General features: G+C 36.5%; 1 protein-coding gene across 1 annotated transcript in view; it reads right to left on the bottom strand.

Moving 5' to 3' along the window:
* FAM120B (family with sequence similarity 120 member B) overlaps positions 1–19,660 on the bottom strand; it is a 57,190-nt gene that overhangs the window by 31,659 nt on the left and 5,871 nt on the right. The window contains exons 3-6 of the mRNA XM_086631547.1: positions 17,671–17,851; positions 11,126–11,221; positions 4,751–4,923; positions 610–702 (exon numbers count right to left, since the gene is read on the bottom strand). Coding sequence (XP_086487673.1) covers positions 610–702; positions 4,751–4,923; positions 11,126–11,221; positions 17,671–17,851 — 543 coding nt within the window. The remainder of the gene's footprint in view (positions 1–609; positions 703–4,750; positions 4,924–11,125; positions 11,222–17,670; positions 17,852–19,660) is intronic.

Here is a 19,660-nt window from a genome sequence, read left to right as displayed (position 1 = left end):
TATGAATTTGCTTTTCCACATGTGGATTCAAGAAGATAGGAAAGGAAAAAAACAGATTTGCACAGAGTATATAAATTTTTTAAAAATAACTCCTGAGTAATTACAGAATAGAGTGATCCAAAGAGTCTTCACTACAGTGGGCCACAATAGGTTAACAAGACACTTTTTCTGGTTAGGTTTATGTTATGCTTATGTTCTCCTACAAGCAGTAATACCAAACTTCATTTAATGTAGTGATTTTCATACAACTTATGCCCCAAAACACTATACTCCTCAGGAAAAAAGAATGAAGAAATGTTGCAAGATAGGATTAACCTTTACAAATTTTCCATCATCTGAAGTCTGGAAGCCAAGTCAGGAAGAAATCTGAGACTAATTTGCTCACCCTAGGACTGAAACCACTAGAAAATGTTCTTTTTTCTTCCTCCCCCCCAAGTGATAACAAATGTAAGTATTCACGTGAACTATAGCAAATTAAAAGCTTATATATTTACCATGACTCTCGGTTCCCATATATGAAAAAACTTAAGGTAGAAGAATTTAAAAAAAAAATATTTATCTCAAAGTTAGCATGAACATTTTATGTTACTCCATTATTCCAGTCCATACCTGTAAACTTGCTAACTGAGCAGCTGACTTCCCTTTGAGGCAGAGAACGACTGCCACAAATGCATTTAAGTCCTCCAGAGAGAGGCTACTGACCTGAAACAGACAGAAAAATAACACACTACCTGAAGGCTCTGAAGAGGAACTTTCTGAAAATTGGCTCCTCTTGCTCAAACACATCAAACTTAAATCAATGACTTCATGAAGTTACGACCACTGTGAATGCATCCTCTAGGAAAAGACACTTAAAGGGAACAAAATACTTACTTTCTCAACTTGAATGAAACGCATCACCCAATGCCCACGTATAATGTATATACATGGATTTCCAGACACCAAGCAAAACACCCACTCTTCATGTATTCTGTTTTCCTATTCCCTTGGAGCTCCTTAATAACAGGGAATTTCTTCATAAATGAAGCACAGTAAAAAAATCAGTTGGGTTTTTTTTAAATTGCTTTATAATCAAGACTCAGAATAAAATCCACCTCAATGAGCCACACATGTGATGACCATTAAGATGTCTTTCAAATGCTTACATGGTTACATGCTGGAAACTTTAAAAATAATCTAAAATATTTCAATTACCTATTTTAGGCTAAATTTCAGGATTTAACATAACATATTTGGATTCTTTTAGTTTTTTAGGTCACATATTGAAGTGGGAAAAACTCAAAACTATATGACAACTAAACCTAAAACATTCAAGTGGGAAAACATAAAGCAAAATTCTAAATTCATGTAACAGTTCACTCTAATACATCTATGAGAAAAGGGAGAATGGGGGCATTTAGTATCGTGAAAAAGTATTCTGAGATTCTATAGAGGCACGTAGTCACCTCAGGAGAAAGACAGCGCCTCTAGACCAGCTGGGCTGATTCCCTGGCAGTACCAGTCCAGTTCTGATAACTTGCTTCCTCTTACAAAAGCACTGTAGATTATACACGCGCAACAAGACTAAACATGTTACAAATGTTGAGGCTATAAAAAGCACTGTACATGAGAGCCATAAAGCATCACAATTCTTTATCAATTGGAACTCAAGGGAAGGTTTCTCTTGCAAAATGAGGAAACGTTCATTGTGGGCTTACAGTGAAAACACTGCCTAAAACTCTGCATTGCCTTTCTTTTAACAGCTTGATTTTCGCAGAATGTTGTGTGTCTCACTTCAACCCATTAAGAGTTTCTATTAAGGCTATTAAAAATAACAAAGTCACAGAAAAAATGAAGCAGAAAAAATTAACAAAAAAGGATTAATGTTAATCAATAGAAAAAGAAAAAAAAACACTAAGACGCCATCTATAATGACTGCATTCATTTATTTGCTTAGGAGGACTAACCCATTTTTTCCTCCTCAAGATAAAAATTATCCAACCATTATTGAGAATTTACTTTTTTTTTTTTTTTTTTAAATCAGGTCTTGCTGCTTATCCCACTGTAAAATACTTTGTCCTCTATAGCTCTGTTAAAACTTGCATAAAGCACAAGAATGTGTGGGCTACCAGAAAAGTTTTAAGCTTTCAAAATGCTCCTTGGTATTCATTAACTCCACCTGCCTACTCAGATCTGATAATGGCTCTACTTTACCCTGTATCTCTAGTCAGGTGTCACCTTTGTGTAGATGGCAACAAAAGAGATTTAATAAACCTGCACATTTTATACATTGCAGCAACAGAAAAAGTGAATTTCATCTACAAAACAATACTTGCAAGTATAACAGTAAGGAGATGCCCTCAACAGAGTAGATCAGTCAAAATGCTTACGAATGTCAAAACACTTCTTTAGAAAAATATTTTATTCAGTAACCAAACTTGGTAAATTATCACACCTCCATTATCAGATTTCTTCCAAAACTGTAAGAACCTGAAAGATAAATTTCCCCCTTCTTTGGAGGCTCCACAGTTTGACATTTGAAATTATTCACTTCTTTCCCTAACTTTAAAGACAGACCTATTATTTTGTAGTTTTTTTCACTAATTTTTTCTTAATTTGAAGGATATTTGAAAAGTAGTCTCACTGAAAAGATTACGCTTCCAGTCAACACTTTCTTTATATAGTTAAGGATTTCCTTATTGGAAATTTTTTCTCACTTTAAAAAGAAAAAAAGCATCTGAAGTTTTCATTAAATACTTGAACATACATTTTGAGGAAGCCAGATGGGCTGGTCAGTATGCTGGTTCCTGCAAAAACCTAAGTTTTAGATTAGGTTAAATGAAAAGTTAAGAAATTTTTAACAAGTTTATTTCTCCCTCAAGAGCTGAAGGAAATAAAGTTAGCCTGCTTCAAGGTAACCTACAATTGATCAACTTAAATCACCTTCAAGGTAACAAGCCTTCCCTCTCTAACACAAATGTAAGACTAAAGTGTTAAGTAAAGACAAGAATGAGGCCACAGTTAGACAGGCATTCTTTTCTTGGCTACAAGACAAATGGAAGCAGTATGGCCAGCTCGAAGCAGGTTGCTGACACTCTTGCTCATGTTTTCCTCTCAAATACCCCAAGAAAACAAATGAACAGTATCAGAGAAATAACCAAAGTTTAAAACAACTCAGCAACAAAAAATATTTTAATCCAAATCAATTTCCTCGTCTGGTTCACAGGGTACACTGTATCAGTGCAACTCAAAGGGCAGAAGAGAATCAGGAAAATGGGACAGGTGTTGAGAAATTGACACTGTCGTGAAAAACTTTCAATTAAAATAAGTCCTTTGCATGACCTCTCTGCTATTATTCTTGTTGAAAATATGAGCTGCAAAACCTTTTAATTTCTGTTTTTAACAATAGTCATTGGATCGTAAGTTCTGAAAACCATATCCCTAACAAGCTTTTTTTTGTTTGTTTTATTAATATGCTATGATGAATGCTCAGTAAATCCACATTTCTGTAGGTGTTCTGTCCTGTTACTCCTCTTCTTAATTCCACTAAAGAAACCCTTCTCAAATAATTTAGTAATCATGCTATGAAAGAGTGTACAGAATAGCACAATAAATAAATGAAACAGTGAAAATAGAGAAATAAACAGTTATTTCATATCCAAATATGAAAAACACTTAAAGTATGCTTAAAGCTAAGTACATGGTATGTATCTTGCTGAATTGAAACCGCAAGGCATGAAATAACGTTTAATGAGTTTCACCTCCAAAAAACTTCCCATTTATATTCTGCTATACGACAATTAAAGGAAAAAAAGAGCTATATGGATCATTTGTATAATTTTCACACATACTTCCTCAATGCATCATCTAAGTTTGAGCAAACATGTATGAAGGAAAAAGAAAGGAAAATTCAGGGAGAACTTGTTTTCACATATCACGCACCAGTATAAATCTGTTATGAGGAAAGTGAAGCTGAAAAAGCAAAACAAAAGATAAAATGCAGTTCAGCGTAAGCAGAAGTGCAACAGAGCTTACCAGATTAGATAAAGATATTATAATTTTCTCATCCTCAGAGAGGAAAATCTGCTTGTGAGATCAGCATTTGAAAGGTGGCAAGTACAGACAATATATTAAATACTCAAGAGAAATGTAAATAATGAAGCAATATTGTACTTAATCTGAGTTCCTTTTTATTACAATTAAAGTAGTCTGCAGGCTGCCAAATGTATGGAATTATAACAGAACTCCTACCTAATGAGCACCTATTACTCAGAATTTAATAAAAAGAGCAATATCCTCAACTCTGGCTTGAAACTGAGTAGACTGACAAGATGGTGTGAAAAAGTAGTGAGACCTGACTAAATATTTATATCATCTGTTTGCACGGCCTGCATAGTCACCTGAGGGAATGTCTTCTTTTGACAACACAAAGGAAACACAAAAAGAGAAATTTTAATTTGCAAACAGGTACTAAAAAGCGAGGGAAATCCCTCAGCTTATACTCTCTCTGCTAAACTGCCCAAAGGGCTTTGTCACTGGCATGAAGAGTGATGATTAACTACTAAAAAAACCCAAGTGTTTCTTGAACAGGATGATTCATGTTAAATGGAGTAATTAAAAAATACTGTAATGCAGTACTATTATATTTGATCAACTATGCCTACAGTAAAAATCAAGAAAAAAATCCAGCACAGGCTAGCAAGAATCACTTTATTAGTCAATCATGTCTATCAGAGCTGACAGCTGAAGAAAACGCAACTGTCTCAGTTACCTGCATCATAAGATAGGCCAACAAGCAGCAGAATGCTGCAATAGGTGCTTCTAGAGCTTGGAGCTCTTCCATTCCATCCTGAAGGTGAAAGCACGCCAGAAACGTACCATACCGTTGCTTTTCCACATCAGGTCCTCTGGCAAACCACAGTGTTTTCAAATTAGGTGTTCCACCTACAAAAGAAATCCATCATTTTAACTTGGCAGCAACAAGATAAAATATGCCTTCCTCATTACAATCTGAAAGGAAACAACTGATCTGCTTATGGCACCTGCAAGGATCAGAGCTGACAATAAAGTGTATTTCACAAAACTTGGCATTTGAAAAAAAAAACCCACACAAAAAAAAAACATTAAGGCCTGTAATTTAAGCAAATTGTGACAAAGACAGGCACAGTTAAGCAGAGTGGACTGAATTCAATTGTTACAAAGACATACACAACTTTGAGACATCAAGGTTTTAAGCTTTGCAAGAACAAAGTTTGCCTACAAGCATGTCCTTTCCCTTGGGGATCCACAGCATTAAATGAGGTTAGCTTCACCATAAAATGATGATTCCATGGAAAACAACCATATCTGTTTCTTTTTTCTCTCCTAGAGCTAGCCTATCAAGGCTCCTGAGGGATCCTCGCATTACCTGTTTTAATGAACAAGCTGGTCACCTCTGCTACTTGTAGGCAAACATGCATTTTCCACAAAACACTGCTCTGCAGTAGGTCCACTAGCAAGTCTGGGAAGAAAAATCAAGCCTATCTGGTATTTTGCACTCCCGAGGCTACTGTATAAAACGCGGTTGCAAACACACACAAAAGAACTGTCATCAGTTACGTATAACATATCTTTCCAGACTTTCTATAGTATCATTCACCCTGGTCTCTAAATCCTTAATATTTACCCTATGTTGCCATCTCTCGACTTGTGAGAACTAATGTAAAATTTGCTCTCCATTTAAATTACATTAAATACATTATCAAAATAAACACTAACGCACGTGAAATAACAAAACAGCTAACTGGTTATGCCTAGAATCCAAATTAAAGACAGAATCCTCCCATAAAGTACTGCTGCTTCTGTAGTTAAATAAAACGAGGTGTGAATTTTAAATGTGGACTAATTAAGCTACATTTGGTAACACCTTTTCTTTTTTGTGTGACACGCAGCAGCTGTAGTCCAGTTTGGAACAGTTGGTGATAATAAATGGTTAAAGTGACAAGGTGTTGAAATCTACATAGACAATGTTTATTTAGTCAAGAAAGCCCATTAACCAAATGGTACTAATTCTTTGGAGAGGGGGAAACTAGAAAAGAAGTTAGTATTTTCTTTCTTCATCTCCCTGATGGATGTTTCTTTTACTATTTTTAAAACTAATTCTCCTGTCAAAAGTTTTAACCATGTAAAGGACTACCATCATACAATGTGCGATTCTAAGCTTATTTTGTGGGGAAATATATATATTAAGAAAAAATACCAGTTGCTTGATTGGAGTTAGAAATGCAGGTTAGTGATAGCACAAATACTGGCAGTGAGTGGGCCAGTACAGACAGCGTGGTAAGACTCAGATTACTGGTTTTGGTACTGGTAATTGCTGCCTTAAGAAAAACAAAAAAAAGAACAGCAGAGACTGACTTCCAGGAAGAAAAGCAAATGTTACACGCGTAAAAACAAAAGAAAGCCAACTTTTCCTACCAAGGCTAAGCAGCTTTAATGTGTGAGACAATTTTTACATGGGTAAACTCAAATAGTTTTGATGGTTTCTGCTTTCCAGAAGGTTCCCAATCAGCTGCACATGGAGAAATGCACCAAGAATCAGTTAAAAGAAAGTACTCTTTCCATCTGTACATTTTTTTTAAAATGAATTGCATCCAGGGGTATACCTAATAATAGAAATCCTTCCTTCTTCAGAGTAAAACCATGAACTACATCAATAATCAAGATCATGTATCGAGAGAGCTCAACAAAACATTCAAGACATCTCTTCCATAAATAGTTTCTTATACTTTCAGAAACAACATCTACTTGTGCCTGGGAAAAAGCGGTACTGATGAATTATGAGTTATGTACTCTGGGAAAGAAAACTTAACGCTATCTCCTTTTGAAACACACCAACCAAAAGTGCTACTTTTCTGAAAGGATCTCTTCTACAAGTAATTATATTCCATGTAATACCCAAGAGCAAGACATTATATTAACCCTTATAATAATGAAAGATATAATGAAAGGTAAGTAAAACAAAGAAACAAGTACAGCGAAGTTTAATGACTTTCCCATCGTACGTACAGTCAACAACAGACCTAAGATTCATATATAGTAGACCCCCAAAACTGTTCTCTGCTCTAGTTATATCCTCACTACATACTTCACATCAATTAGAAAACATCCCTGAGGGAGAAATTTATTTGGACAAGGAGGAGAAATATTTTATTTTCTGAACATATCTAAATATTTACTAAATTAACCTAAAAAAAACCCAAACAAAACTGAGTAACAAAAGGGAAATAGAGCAAAATATACTTTTTTTTTTTTAATATATATATATATATATAAAATTGATACATCTTTTCTGTAAAGATTAGTCATGAGAAAATTATCTATCCTACTGGGGTAGTAGGAACTGCAAGTTCCTATGAATTACAGAGAGATATTCAAACACTGCATGTGCTTATGGTTATTCCCAATATGCACAAAACTGTGAAAATCGTATTCGGTACTATTTAAACTGTAACTCTTGGAAGCTCCAAAGAGAAAAGCATCACAAAGACCTCCATAGAGGTCACGAGGTACTAACTACTTGCATAAGCTCAAAAACGGACAACCAACAAGCGAAGAGAAAAAGCATTCATTTAATCAATTTTTTCCTTTTTCCTTTCACTCACACGTTTAAAGACGTTGTCACAGAGAAAGCATCATGATAAAGGAGCACTTCAGGCGAATACATAAACATTTATTTAATTTGTTTGAGCTTCAATAACCGATTAATGAACATGCAAAAGTTGTGGAATGCAGTAATATTATGATATTATTGAACTCAAGGCTTATACAAACGTCATCCTCGCATTCCTACGAACTTAAAACATGTCGTCATTGTTTATAGAGAAATAAATGTATAATATTAACCGTTCATGCATATTTGAAGTAATGACTATTGAAATTTCATTTTATAACACCAGTAATAGAACTTTAACACTTCATTGTTTTACATGATTATGTAAATACTGAGCAATAAAACGGAGTTTATAAAAGTGTACTTGGTAGGAACACTCAATGTTAACTTGTCAACAACTGTGGCCAATTTTAAAGATGACATAAACCCAAAGTCAATTAAATCTGACCGTTAAAGAAGCATTCCAGAGACAGTATTTTGAACATAAGTGTATTCATGACATATTCCTGTAAGATGCAATGATTAGAGTACTGAAAATACATGCAATCTCCTGTGGTATGAAGCTACAATATCCTATGCATTTTCATAAATAAAATGAAAAGCAGAATTCATACAGTCCCAGTAAAGACTTTAAAACTTCCTCTGCTCCATATAAATTGCGCACATATCAAATACATCAGTTACGTTCACAACATGCAGATGTTAAAAAGTATTTTCTTGGATCATAGATCTTCTAATAAAATTTATTTTTGAGAGACATTTATTATCAATTTAAGTGCTGCTCTGCCAATGTGTGGGAAACAACATGATCACATTCATTCAACTGAAAGGAAACATTCCATCAGGGAGAAAGAGAGACAGAGAATGCAAGCAAACGCAGATACTAATTCAGAAGACTCTCTCTTAAGAAAAATACATACACGCAATGCACACTATAAATATATTTTAAGCTATCATCTTATAGTCTTTAGGATTCGATATTTCATTTTAAAAAAAAGAGCTAACATTCAATCTATCACCTGCAAGCTTTTCAGATGCAAGACAGTTCTGCTGTTGTACACAGACACAAAAAAAATCAGTGGGAATTCTACTTTTTTTTAAAAAAAGTTCAATGCGAAATTTAAAATATTTACGTTTATGTGTTACAGTTCAAATTCATAGCAAATATTCTTTCTTCACACTTTTTAATCTAAATCAAATTCAAGAAAGTCAGGATTTCCCATATTTTCTTAGTACACTTCTAAAGTAGTCGTGATGACGAGGTTGTTATTTTTTTCCAAAAAGATAAAACAAAGAACCATACCAGATTAATTGCACCTGTGATTTTTTCAAATAGCTGCTGGTAAGAGCTTTTGTCTCTTTTGAGTAACCTGGCCTTGACTGACAGTTTTGAAGTCTAATTTCCTGCAACAACTTTTTTAAATTCAGCTCTAAGCACGATCCCTGTCTGAAAAATGTGATGCGCTGTTGAGAACCTTATTTGGTGAATTAGAGAGTCGTGCTGTGGAAAATAAAAGATGCATGAGCGAATGTAAGGCATACAAATATGGACTGCAAAAATTTTAGAAAAATATTTGTTCACTGAAGGAATGACAACAGAGCACTAAAAATAAACACTGGAAGTCCTCCTCCCCTTTTTTAATAGTCTGTTTGAACAGCCCTTCATTACTGAGTTAGTAAAGATTATGTCTGAGGAGATGCTGTTTTTATAAACTCCTCTTATGTGGTTGCTATAAACAAATAAACACAGCGAATCCTCCGTATTGTCAACATGAAGGTGGATTCTATGTGTAGCTTGTTTGCAGAGCATTAGAACCAGAGTACATGAGATTAAGCGGATTCCTCTTCAGAAAGGGAGGAAGGTACTACACTATCTGGGAAGGAAAATTTCACAACAATAAATACAAAGTATATTTGCCAATGCAAACTGAAATGTAATGATACAGGTATGATTTACATTTTGTTGAGTTTTTCTTTGTTTATTTTACAAATGCATGTTCCCAGACAATTGTGTGCTGAAATAAAACAGTCGTATAGGACAGACCGATCAATTTTTACCCTGCATATTCATATCCGTTTCAAAAATTTCACAGCAATTTCATGCTATCAAAAGGTCAATTAGATAATCACTCTCCTAATATTGTATGGGGTACTGGACAGTGAAACTACTGTATTTCAAATGAAACCTTGTTTGTACTTTGTCTATGTGACTCGCTTCTTTCCAAACAGTTCCTTTCAAAACAATTTTGAAAAGACTAAAGATATCTAAAGAGGAACTGGTTTTTATTCATTCTTGAATTTTAAGACTCTCATTAAATATACAAGTTTCAAATACAAAGATAAATACAAAGATAAACGTACAATCATAGGATACTTTAAAAGAAAATTTACTATAACCCTAGAAAACTAAAAACGTAGGTTCTGAAGTAGGTTCTGAAGCAATCTCTAACCAAAAAAAAAAGCGCATGACTTCTTCTGAATCAGGATTTAGAATAGATCAGAACAAGGACTGCTACAGAAAGCTCTGGGTACTGAGGGAAGAAGTGCTGCTAATTACTGTGAAAGAGTCAAGTAAATAATATTTTTTCTTAACAAGATATCAATGGTATTGTATACCACTGGAACAAATTCATTTTATATTAAAGACTAAAAAAATCTCTGAAGTCCTGATCCACACAATAGCAGATGATTGGACAAAGAGAACGAGCTGTGAGAGTAAAGATAGAGGGGTTATGACTCCAATAGCACAGATAAATGAACAATCAGAACAATTTTCCTTCCGAAATAACAAAATTGATACAGTACTGTTTACTTCCCATCCTAAACTTGTATTGCATTATACAATTTAGTGATAAAGAGATGAGTGACACACACAGCGCCCAATCTTTTCACTAAAGTGTATGACACTTCCTCATAAAGGTAACACATTCCTCATAACACTAATTTCACTAGGAGTGTTCATGAATGTGTCCTTTACCAAACGAAAAAAGATAAAACCACACAAAACACATAAGACAGCAGAAACAGTTTCACAGAAACAGATAGCCTAATTATTTTTTTACTGAAAGCTGGATTCTTTTTTTGGGTGTCACATGGGATCTAAAAATGGCCCTTTTTTATACTCTCTGCCAGTCTTGTTAACATATTCTCTCAGACAGCTTAATAGAAGAATTTTAATATGGCTCTACACACCACTTATCCTGGCCTCACAGCAGTATTTAGAACCTCTGAGAAATTGTTTGCATTTTAGAACCAATGTTTGAATTAGCACTGGGTTTAACAAGAAACAGCAACAACATGGAGTTGAAAGCCAAATCCTATTATAATTACATAGGGTAATCAAAAGCAATCACAGGCATGCAGCATTTCTACTTTAGCTCCTTGTTCTCCACAATCGTTTTTGGATTCCAAACCAAACGTGTGATGATGGGTTGTCTAACCTGATTTTAGTGATGTCATTATTTCAGTTCAGATTTAAACACGCTTTTATTTTACCTGGAATAAAAGGTTGTACAGGCTGTATCAGCTCTGGCTGCTGGAGAGGATTTCCAAAATAGACAAACCACTCTTTTACCAAAGGATAGGCTCCACCTACAAGAGACAGAATTAAATTAGTAAGTCAAATGCAAGCATCAACACTAGTGTAAATGTTGGAAGCAGTGGTGATCAGGGTTCTAAAGTAACAGAAGGTACTTCATAATGACTTGTTTGCTCAGCTTCTTTAAAAACAAACCAAGAAAAATTAGTTTTAGTATCTTTATGACAAATCAGCAGAACAAATGAAGAGAGTTTGATTATGTACTATAAACATGAGTTTGGAGTTGGAAATTGCAGCCAAAATGTAAGTACAAGAGCCTGTGGAGAGCGTTCTAAAATAGTTTTCAGCCAACTTTAGACCTTCCCATTCCAAGGCAGTTCAAGAAGCTGTGGAGGCATCTGGCATAGCTTAGGGACCTACGTGAGCTACCTCAGTCCCTCAGGGCTGTCACACTGCCACATGTGCAGGCAGTGTTTAGTATCATTCTCCTCCCAACTTGCCCTGACATTTCCTGGGTCAAGGTTTGAGCCTCGATGGCTATTTGAAAGCTGGCAGCAATGGAAGTCATCCCACAGTCAGATGTAGAGCTTTTACAGCCCATTGTTCCAGACCTTTTATCTAGTATAAAGAGATTGTTTATGCATAATAGCTCAAGTGGCTTCCTATCCCCTAACCCCAACTCTGCCCCGCCCCCCTCCAGTAAAGAGCAGGGTGCCTCTTAAATCAAAAATTTCACTACTTGAGTGTGCATATAACTACTCGATGCTTTACAAAAAAAACCAAACATAAATGAAAATATCCTCAGGAAATACTCAAGCATTTAAGAATTTGTGAAACGCAGTCTAATCAATTTCCAATAGTCAGCTCAATCATTCCAATGCAAGTCTTCACGAAAAAAAAAATAGAACTGTTACTGTTGTTATAAATGGTGCTTCTGCATTCTGTCCAGATTTGGCTTATGGTAACCAAGTCATAGCGCCCTAAATTTCCACCCTTTCTAGTCTGGTAAACAGTATGAAGTAAACCGATTTAGCTAGTCTTGGACATTTGGAACAGAGTATTCAAATCCTCTTCAGACAAATCTTGAAGCTTTTTTTCCCTTCCCTTGTCCCTTTTCAGATTCACAGAATTGCTCCTCTAATTCCTGCCAGCTCTCACCCAGTGCCGAAATCACTGTTCTTAAAAATTGTTGCCTTTTATCATCAATTCCAATCACCGTGCACTTTTCTGCACAGGTATTGCTGATGCTACATTACAAACCCTAATCAAAAGCTTCACCTAGCTTAAATCAAACTAAACAAATCTCTCCAACACTCCCCTTCCTTCCACCACCCCAAAAAGTTTGGTCACATTAATGTCCTGATCTTGTTCACAGGTCAACACTGCAAATGACTGTTGGCATGACTGAACGAGTAGCATGCTATATAGTGCAAGGGCAGAAATACCTCAGATGGAGTTCTAGTGTCAGATAAGAGGCAAGGAAAAGATTAAGACAAAATCTGTTTTACAGCCCTGCTTCTTCTTCCTTACCCATGGACCTGCAGTACAAACTCCCAATAAAGGTGAGGTACTGAAGAACCAACAGCTGGACTATGAGGACACCTGGACACCTGGTTTGCCACACCTCACTGTTCAAAAACTGATGACATTAAGAATAAAATGAAAATGCCTACACTGGAGAAAAAGCCTTAAACTGCACATTCCAGTAGCTGAATAGTCTCACATCTTTATTATAAATAATTGCCTATGATAATGCTATTTTATGAACAAAACTCTCCAATTTAACATCCCAAAGTCACTTTCAGAAACATTCTGATGTTTTAGCATTGTTTTAAGATTTATTACGCAAATTACTCTGCTGTGTTCAACCTATTCAGCTCACTCAGCCTCCCAAATTTTAGCCTGGCTTCTTAAGGAAGCAAGCATACTACAGTTAGGACATCTGTCACAATTAATTCATGGCTATACTGCTCTGCTTCAACTAAACCTGACAGCGGAGAAGATATTTCAAATGTATTAAATTCCTAAACATTTTCTGACACTGGTGACTCGGCTGACAGAGGGATCCTATCAGAGTATCAACTGAAAGAAAGGCAGGAAAGTCAAGTTATGCATTGCATCTGAACACACCGGATGGCAAATGAATACACAGGTAGCTATGGAAGAGCTAGAGCTGAATAAAAAGGCAGACAGGATTTGGGGAGAGCAGAAGGGAACATACTTGAGAGCCACATATTGCAGGAGGGAGTTGTCAAGAACATGGGGAGAAGTTAAGAGGATGCTAGGAAGGAGCATGGAAATATAAAAGCTTTGCTGAAGGGAAGCTGGTGGGGGGAGTCATTCTTTACGAGTTCCACAACTCACAGAACAACTTATGAAAATGTCACTTGATTCCAAGCGCCAGTGACATACTATTTTTATATTACCCATCAAGCTCAAGAACGACAAAAAGAGAAGTCAATAGGAAACCGCTAGTTTTGTTCTTTTAATCTATGTGAATGTTGGTACAGGATGGAGGACCACATCGGCTGAGTGCTTTTCACTAATGTACTTCATTAGTAACAAAAATATATGACTATTCACATAAGCAGTCAAACAAAACATGGCTAAAATCAAGGTCCTGCAAACTGACAACATATTAGCATACCAGGAAAAAATGGAGACGTGATTACTAAATGCCAACCCTCCTTGCATAGAAATATCTCTGGAAAAAACAAGCAATTTTTCAAACTTTTTTCCCCGCAATGCACATACAGAGTATCATTGGTGAAATTAAAAAAAAAAAAGCAGTTCCTTTGTTTAAATAGATTCCAAACAACGTGTGGAAGTACTGCTTAGGCAGCCTAAGGAAAATTTCAACTATGTGCAAAACACAAACACAAGACAGCTGGAAATGGTGTTATGTGTGCTCCTCTACCTGCAACAATGCCAGCCTTCCTAAGTGGTCACCGGTGATAACTGGCAAAACTTCTGCTAACGGACTGTTTTTGACAGTGTCAAAGCAAGGGTCAGTCTGGCCTGCTAATGTTAGAACTGGGAGTGATGCCAGGACTTCCAGGAGTTGGCCATGGACTTAGGCTACATTACATAACCTCCTAATTGGCAACAGTCATGCAGGTGAAGGTATTTCCAGAGACTGCACTAGTGCCAAAACCTGCCGGCTTTGTTCTGAATTCTTTGCACACAAAACAAAGAGCTTGGCTAGTCTATCAAGGTGTGTTATTTACTGTTATTTTCCCCTCCTTTCTAAATTTTTCCAATAGTATTGTTTTTCTAGGAAAGATGCTAAAAGTTGACAACTTACATATCACTATATGCAATATTCCACTTAATGATGAGAAATAGCTCAACTGATTATAAAGGTACCTTTAAAATACACAGGCAACAATTGCCATGCTATTAGGATCACCATCAACCACCTATTTATTTTGGCAGAGTCAAAAATGAGGCTGTGATTCTAGTCACGTTTCTGTGAGTAAAGGTAGACACATGCTTACCGTATACCAAGCCATGCCAAAGGCACAGCTTCACAAGCACTACTTTCAGCAGCACTGTTAACTTTTTCAGGCAGTCACTGATTTGCTCATTCCCACTCCCTGCTTTTCCCTCGGGCTGTTTCACCACAGCTAGCTGTGGCTACACAGAGAGTCAGATGGGGAAACAGAACCAGGTTAGTTACCTGACTGCAAGAAAGGGAGGGAAGAGAGAGAGAGGGGCTATTTTCAGTTTCTCAAACTGGGCCGCCATGCAGCTGCACAAACAGCTGCACCAGCACAACTAAGAGGTTGCACAGGGACTGAACTGAGTAGCTGTGCAAGAGAATTACTCAAACCAGCACTGATGGCAAAAGAAACACTTATCACACTATGGCTTCAGGCAAAGTGGCATGGTCTATGCAGTTGATTTCAAAGGATACGACAACATCCAGCTCCTACGGATTCTTGGGTCTCTTAGGCACCCTTGGAAATCTCCACCTAGACATTCAAAACTAACAGTTTCTTGTTTCAGGGCAGAGGAAACAGTTTACATTATTTTTAATCTGTTCTTACTAAAACTGTAACCGCTGCTTTTCCAAATGTTGGCTGCTTTGCTATCCCTATTAACAGTAAATAAGTAGATGTGCATACTGCAAAGAGGTCAGTTTCCAACACAAGAATCTTGTAATTGAGGGATCTTAAGGAAAAAAAGGGATCGCTAACACATACATCTCCACTGCAAACCAGAACATAGTGTAGAGTCAGCCAAGTTACCTTCAAATGAGCAACATCAGCAACTATATCACAAAGGCAGCAGACTTCACATGGACGAATTTAATTGGTTGACTCCTTCCAATAAGTCCCTTTTTAATGCTTATCTAAAGTAATTCTACATTATACTACATACAACATAGGTTACTTCCCATCCTATCCCTCACTGAATTACAAAAATCAGTCAATTTGACCTCATCTGAGGGAAATCAGCAGAGGATTCTACTTACTTTGAAAAGAACAAAACTTCCTTGCAGGTCTAGCAGCATATCAATAAAAAATAATGCTGACATTCACTTATGAATTCCCATACAGACTCTGATTAATGATCCACACTCTTGACTTAGAAGTAAGTGTACATGGAAGAAAAAAAACTACCCATGAACTACTAGGAAGTGACATGGTTAAAGCAGTTAGAAGTACACACATGCACTAAAAAATGCAGATTTAATATAGATGCCCATGCAGACGCTCTACCTACCTTTCTGGAAGGGTTAAGGATTGAGGGTGCACTATGATTTACTTTAGAAAATTATCTGTGGAATTTGAAGGATGAAGTGAAAACAAATAATATATGTAATCTGTGGTTTTATTCTGAAATCACTTTCATAAAAGATGACCTCTTTCATGTTCAAATTCCATTTTCAATAAGATTCTAAATTAATGTTTCTGTATTTCAATTCTAATCATCTTCATCTGAGTACTACAAACACTGTAACATGAATACAAATCTGCCTACTCTACCCTGCCATCTCACAGTAACAATTCTTAATTAGAAGTTTTGGCCTGGGTGTTTCAGAAAACATCAATGAATATCCTGCTGCTCAGAGGAATAAAAAAAACTCAACCAAGTTATAATTGTCTACAAAATTTAGAGGCAATAGGCGGAAAAATGAAAAATGACAGATGTGCATGATTACTGCTGAGATTTTTGTTACTCTCTCCAAATGACTATGTAAACTCTGATTCAGTTTTTCCTATTTTTTTTTCTATTATGGCACAACTTCAACTCTAGTTGCTGAAGGAAGTCAGGTACTTAATTACCTTTCTGTGCCTTTCTAAACACATAGTCTGAATATTAAGTTTGATGGCGGTGCACTTTCATCAATAAAATGTAAAGTGATTACCAAGGAAAAATCAATATTAAAAAGAATAAAAGCTCAATATTTTTTTAATTTTCAATTCACTGCCTAAAAGACACTTTAAAGATAACATTTAACTAATATAAGTCTTAACATTAAATTTGTCCAAGGACTTGAATAAAGAATTCTCAGTCTTAAAGCACAGGAATGGAAGCACAGGTATACACACCTGATACAGAATCTGTTTACAACACTGGATAAAGAAATCGTACTTTCTTGCACTTCAATGAAAGAACTAATCACCACTGCCATGACTACTTGTATTTGTATTACTATAGTAACTATATTGACTGTCCACTGTTCTTAGAACTTCAAATCAACAGAAGGTAAAATTGTAACAGTGCATTACTGTTTTGCAGAATCGTATTACAACTCACTAATTCATCAGGAGCTGCACTTACCAAAGCAACATAAGGTTTCATAGAATTATAGAATGCTTCGGGTTGGAAGGAACCTTAAAGATTATCTTGTTCTAATCCCCCTGCCATGGGCAGGGACACCTTCCACTACACCAGGTTGCTCAAAGCCTCATCCAACCTGGCCTTGAACACTGCCAGGGATGGGGCATCCACAGCTTCTCTGGGCAACCTGTTCCAGTGCCTCACCACCCTCAGAGGGAAAAATTTCTTCCTCCTATCTAATCTAAATCTCCCCTCTTTCAGTTCAAAGCCATTGCCCCTTGTCCTATCACTACATGCTCTTGTAAAAAGTCCCTCTCCAGCTTTCTTGTAGGCCCCCTTTAGGTATTGGAAGGCTGCTAGGAGGTCTCCCTGGAGCTTTCTCTTCTCCAGGCTGAAGAACTCCCTCTCAAACTTCTAAAATCTAAATGTCACTGTTTTGCTCAATCTTTCAACCATTAACAACTTTCACCATTTCCCATTTAACAAGGCAAAACCCCATAATTTTTAAAAAGCTCTTTAAAAAGCAATGAAATTGAACAGCATGTAGAATTTGTCACATTTTCTCTTGATTCCTTAAGAAGTATACTTCGGCTGCCTCCAGTTTTTATCCTAAACGCCATGCTGCTGTAGCAACTGAAACAATGAATTCAAGATTTCATATTGCAAAATTGAAAGCGTATTTGAACAACAGTGTAAGCAGCTTAATCCTTACCTTTTCCTGATTCCAACAAAACCGAATAAATATGCTGACGAGCAGGGCGGTAGATAAGTGCCTGTCCAGGAATCTCTGTATCACATTCATCTTCCAAAGAGTTGCTGCACTCAATCTCTCCACTACTCAGGATATTGAAGATTGTATAATTTTCAGATCGGATGTGCTGTTCTTTAGCTAACTGTTCAAAGAAGGAAGGAGGGATTATCTCCAAAATTTAAAAGGAACAAAAAATAACAAAACGTATTCATTGTTCAAGGAAATAGTACTTTCTCTATCTGTGGAAATGGAGGGAATAGTCAGGGAGGGAATAAATGCTTTTTCAAACAACATCTTTATAATATATTTTCAGACATCTTATCTTTTTGTGGACGGGAATCCCCATGAAATCCATCATTGCCTTTCTTAGCCCCTCCTTGAATTCTTATAACTTGATGATTGTAATGATAGCTTTTTAGAGACTAATTATTCTCAAAATGAATTCTGAATTTGGACACAGAAAAATGAGCTGCCGTCTGTTAGTCACCTGAAAACATATCTTCCCTCTTTAACTAGTGAGTGAAGGCCTGACAAAACCCAAACTTTTAATTTTATTGCAAGATGAACTACATGAGACAGCTCCATTTCTTTCCTGAACTGACTTTGCATAGTTTGACACTGCAGTCAAATTAGAACGCTTAACTTCACCACACCTTTACTTTGCAATAGCTCTTCCCCAAGAAAAGAAATACAGTCTACTCTAGCGAAGAGAACCAGGTCTGCAGGCTGCTGCTGAAGAGCAGAATCACAGCATCACTCAGGCTGCATATTAACCACGCACTGGATGCAGACACATCTGGCTACAGCAGCTGGCTACAAGCAGCCTCAGTGCAAACAGGGACCACTCGCTGGTCTGGAGCAGCTTAGATGCAGAAGCAACAAAGCTGCTCTCAGGCAACGCAGAATTTCAACCAGTAACATTTGTAATTTGGACTGGTCAAGTGCAGAGCCAGACAGACCTTCTGCTTCACAACCTCAGACCAAAACTACAGGGGTGTTCAAACAGCTGAGCAGAGCCAGTTATTTCCATGGGGTGCTACTAATAAGTTTTCCTGGACCCATGCCATATGGTGAGCAGGCACTGAAGTTTCTCTGCTCTGCATTCCCTGCATGTGCCACGTTATTTTGGGTTGTGTCCTCCACGCAGCTATCTCAGCTGCTTTCACTGAGAATTTACCAGACCACTGACCAGAGCCAAATTCACCATTTCTGCAGAATTTCAGTTATCTGTAATCCTGGGAACTCAGCAGGTCAAGGCTGCAGTCAATCACTGGATCATTACTGATGAAAACTAATTCTACTGAAATGTCATACTTTCAGAAGAAACTCTCACATGAGCATAAAATCAATGATAGGCTTGTGCATACAAAGCAAATCGACAAAGCATTTTCTCATAGCAATAAACTGATGGTTGTCGTGGAAGAAATACTTCAGTATTCCTAATTTACATTAACAATGTACTCCCCCAAATCTACTTGTGTAAAACAAAAACAGCTAAGTATTTCTAAGCATGATTTGAATTAAGCGTTGAACTGTTTCATACAAACCACTGTCACGGATATGAAATCCTTCGAAAATATTAGTTTCTTGCAATTTGCCAATAATCTACATGTCCTTATGTACTGAAAAAAAATGCAAGCTGATTTTGAAAGTATTGCTATTTTCAGTACTGTATCTTGAAAAATATTTCTGATTCACATCTACAGGCAGATAGAAAGATATGCTTTTGTTTTCTGAGAGAAGCAGCAACACGAGGCTATGTCATCAAGGTTGGAACTGAGCTGTATATGTTATTTATGTGCAGTTCAGATTATGTTTAAGGTAACCAGAACTACATACGGGATTCAAAATACAAAGCAAAGCACACACCTTACATACACAAATATTTAAACACCTGTAACAAAAATAAAAGCCAAGTTAACATGTCTACAACTTCGATTGTAATTTCCTC

This window comes from Tauraco erythrolophus, chromosome 2, assembly GCF_009769465.1.
Source record: "Tauraco erythrolophus isolate bTauEry1 chromosome 2, bTauEry1.pri, whole genome shotgun sequence".
In the NCBI taxonomy this organism is placed as follows: Eukaryota; Metazoa; Chordata; class Aves; order Musophagiformes; family Musophagidae; genus Tauraco; species Tauraco erythrolophus.
This window is presented reverse-complemented; position numbering and strand designations above follow the sequence as displayed.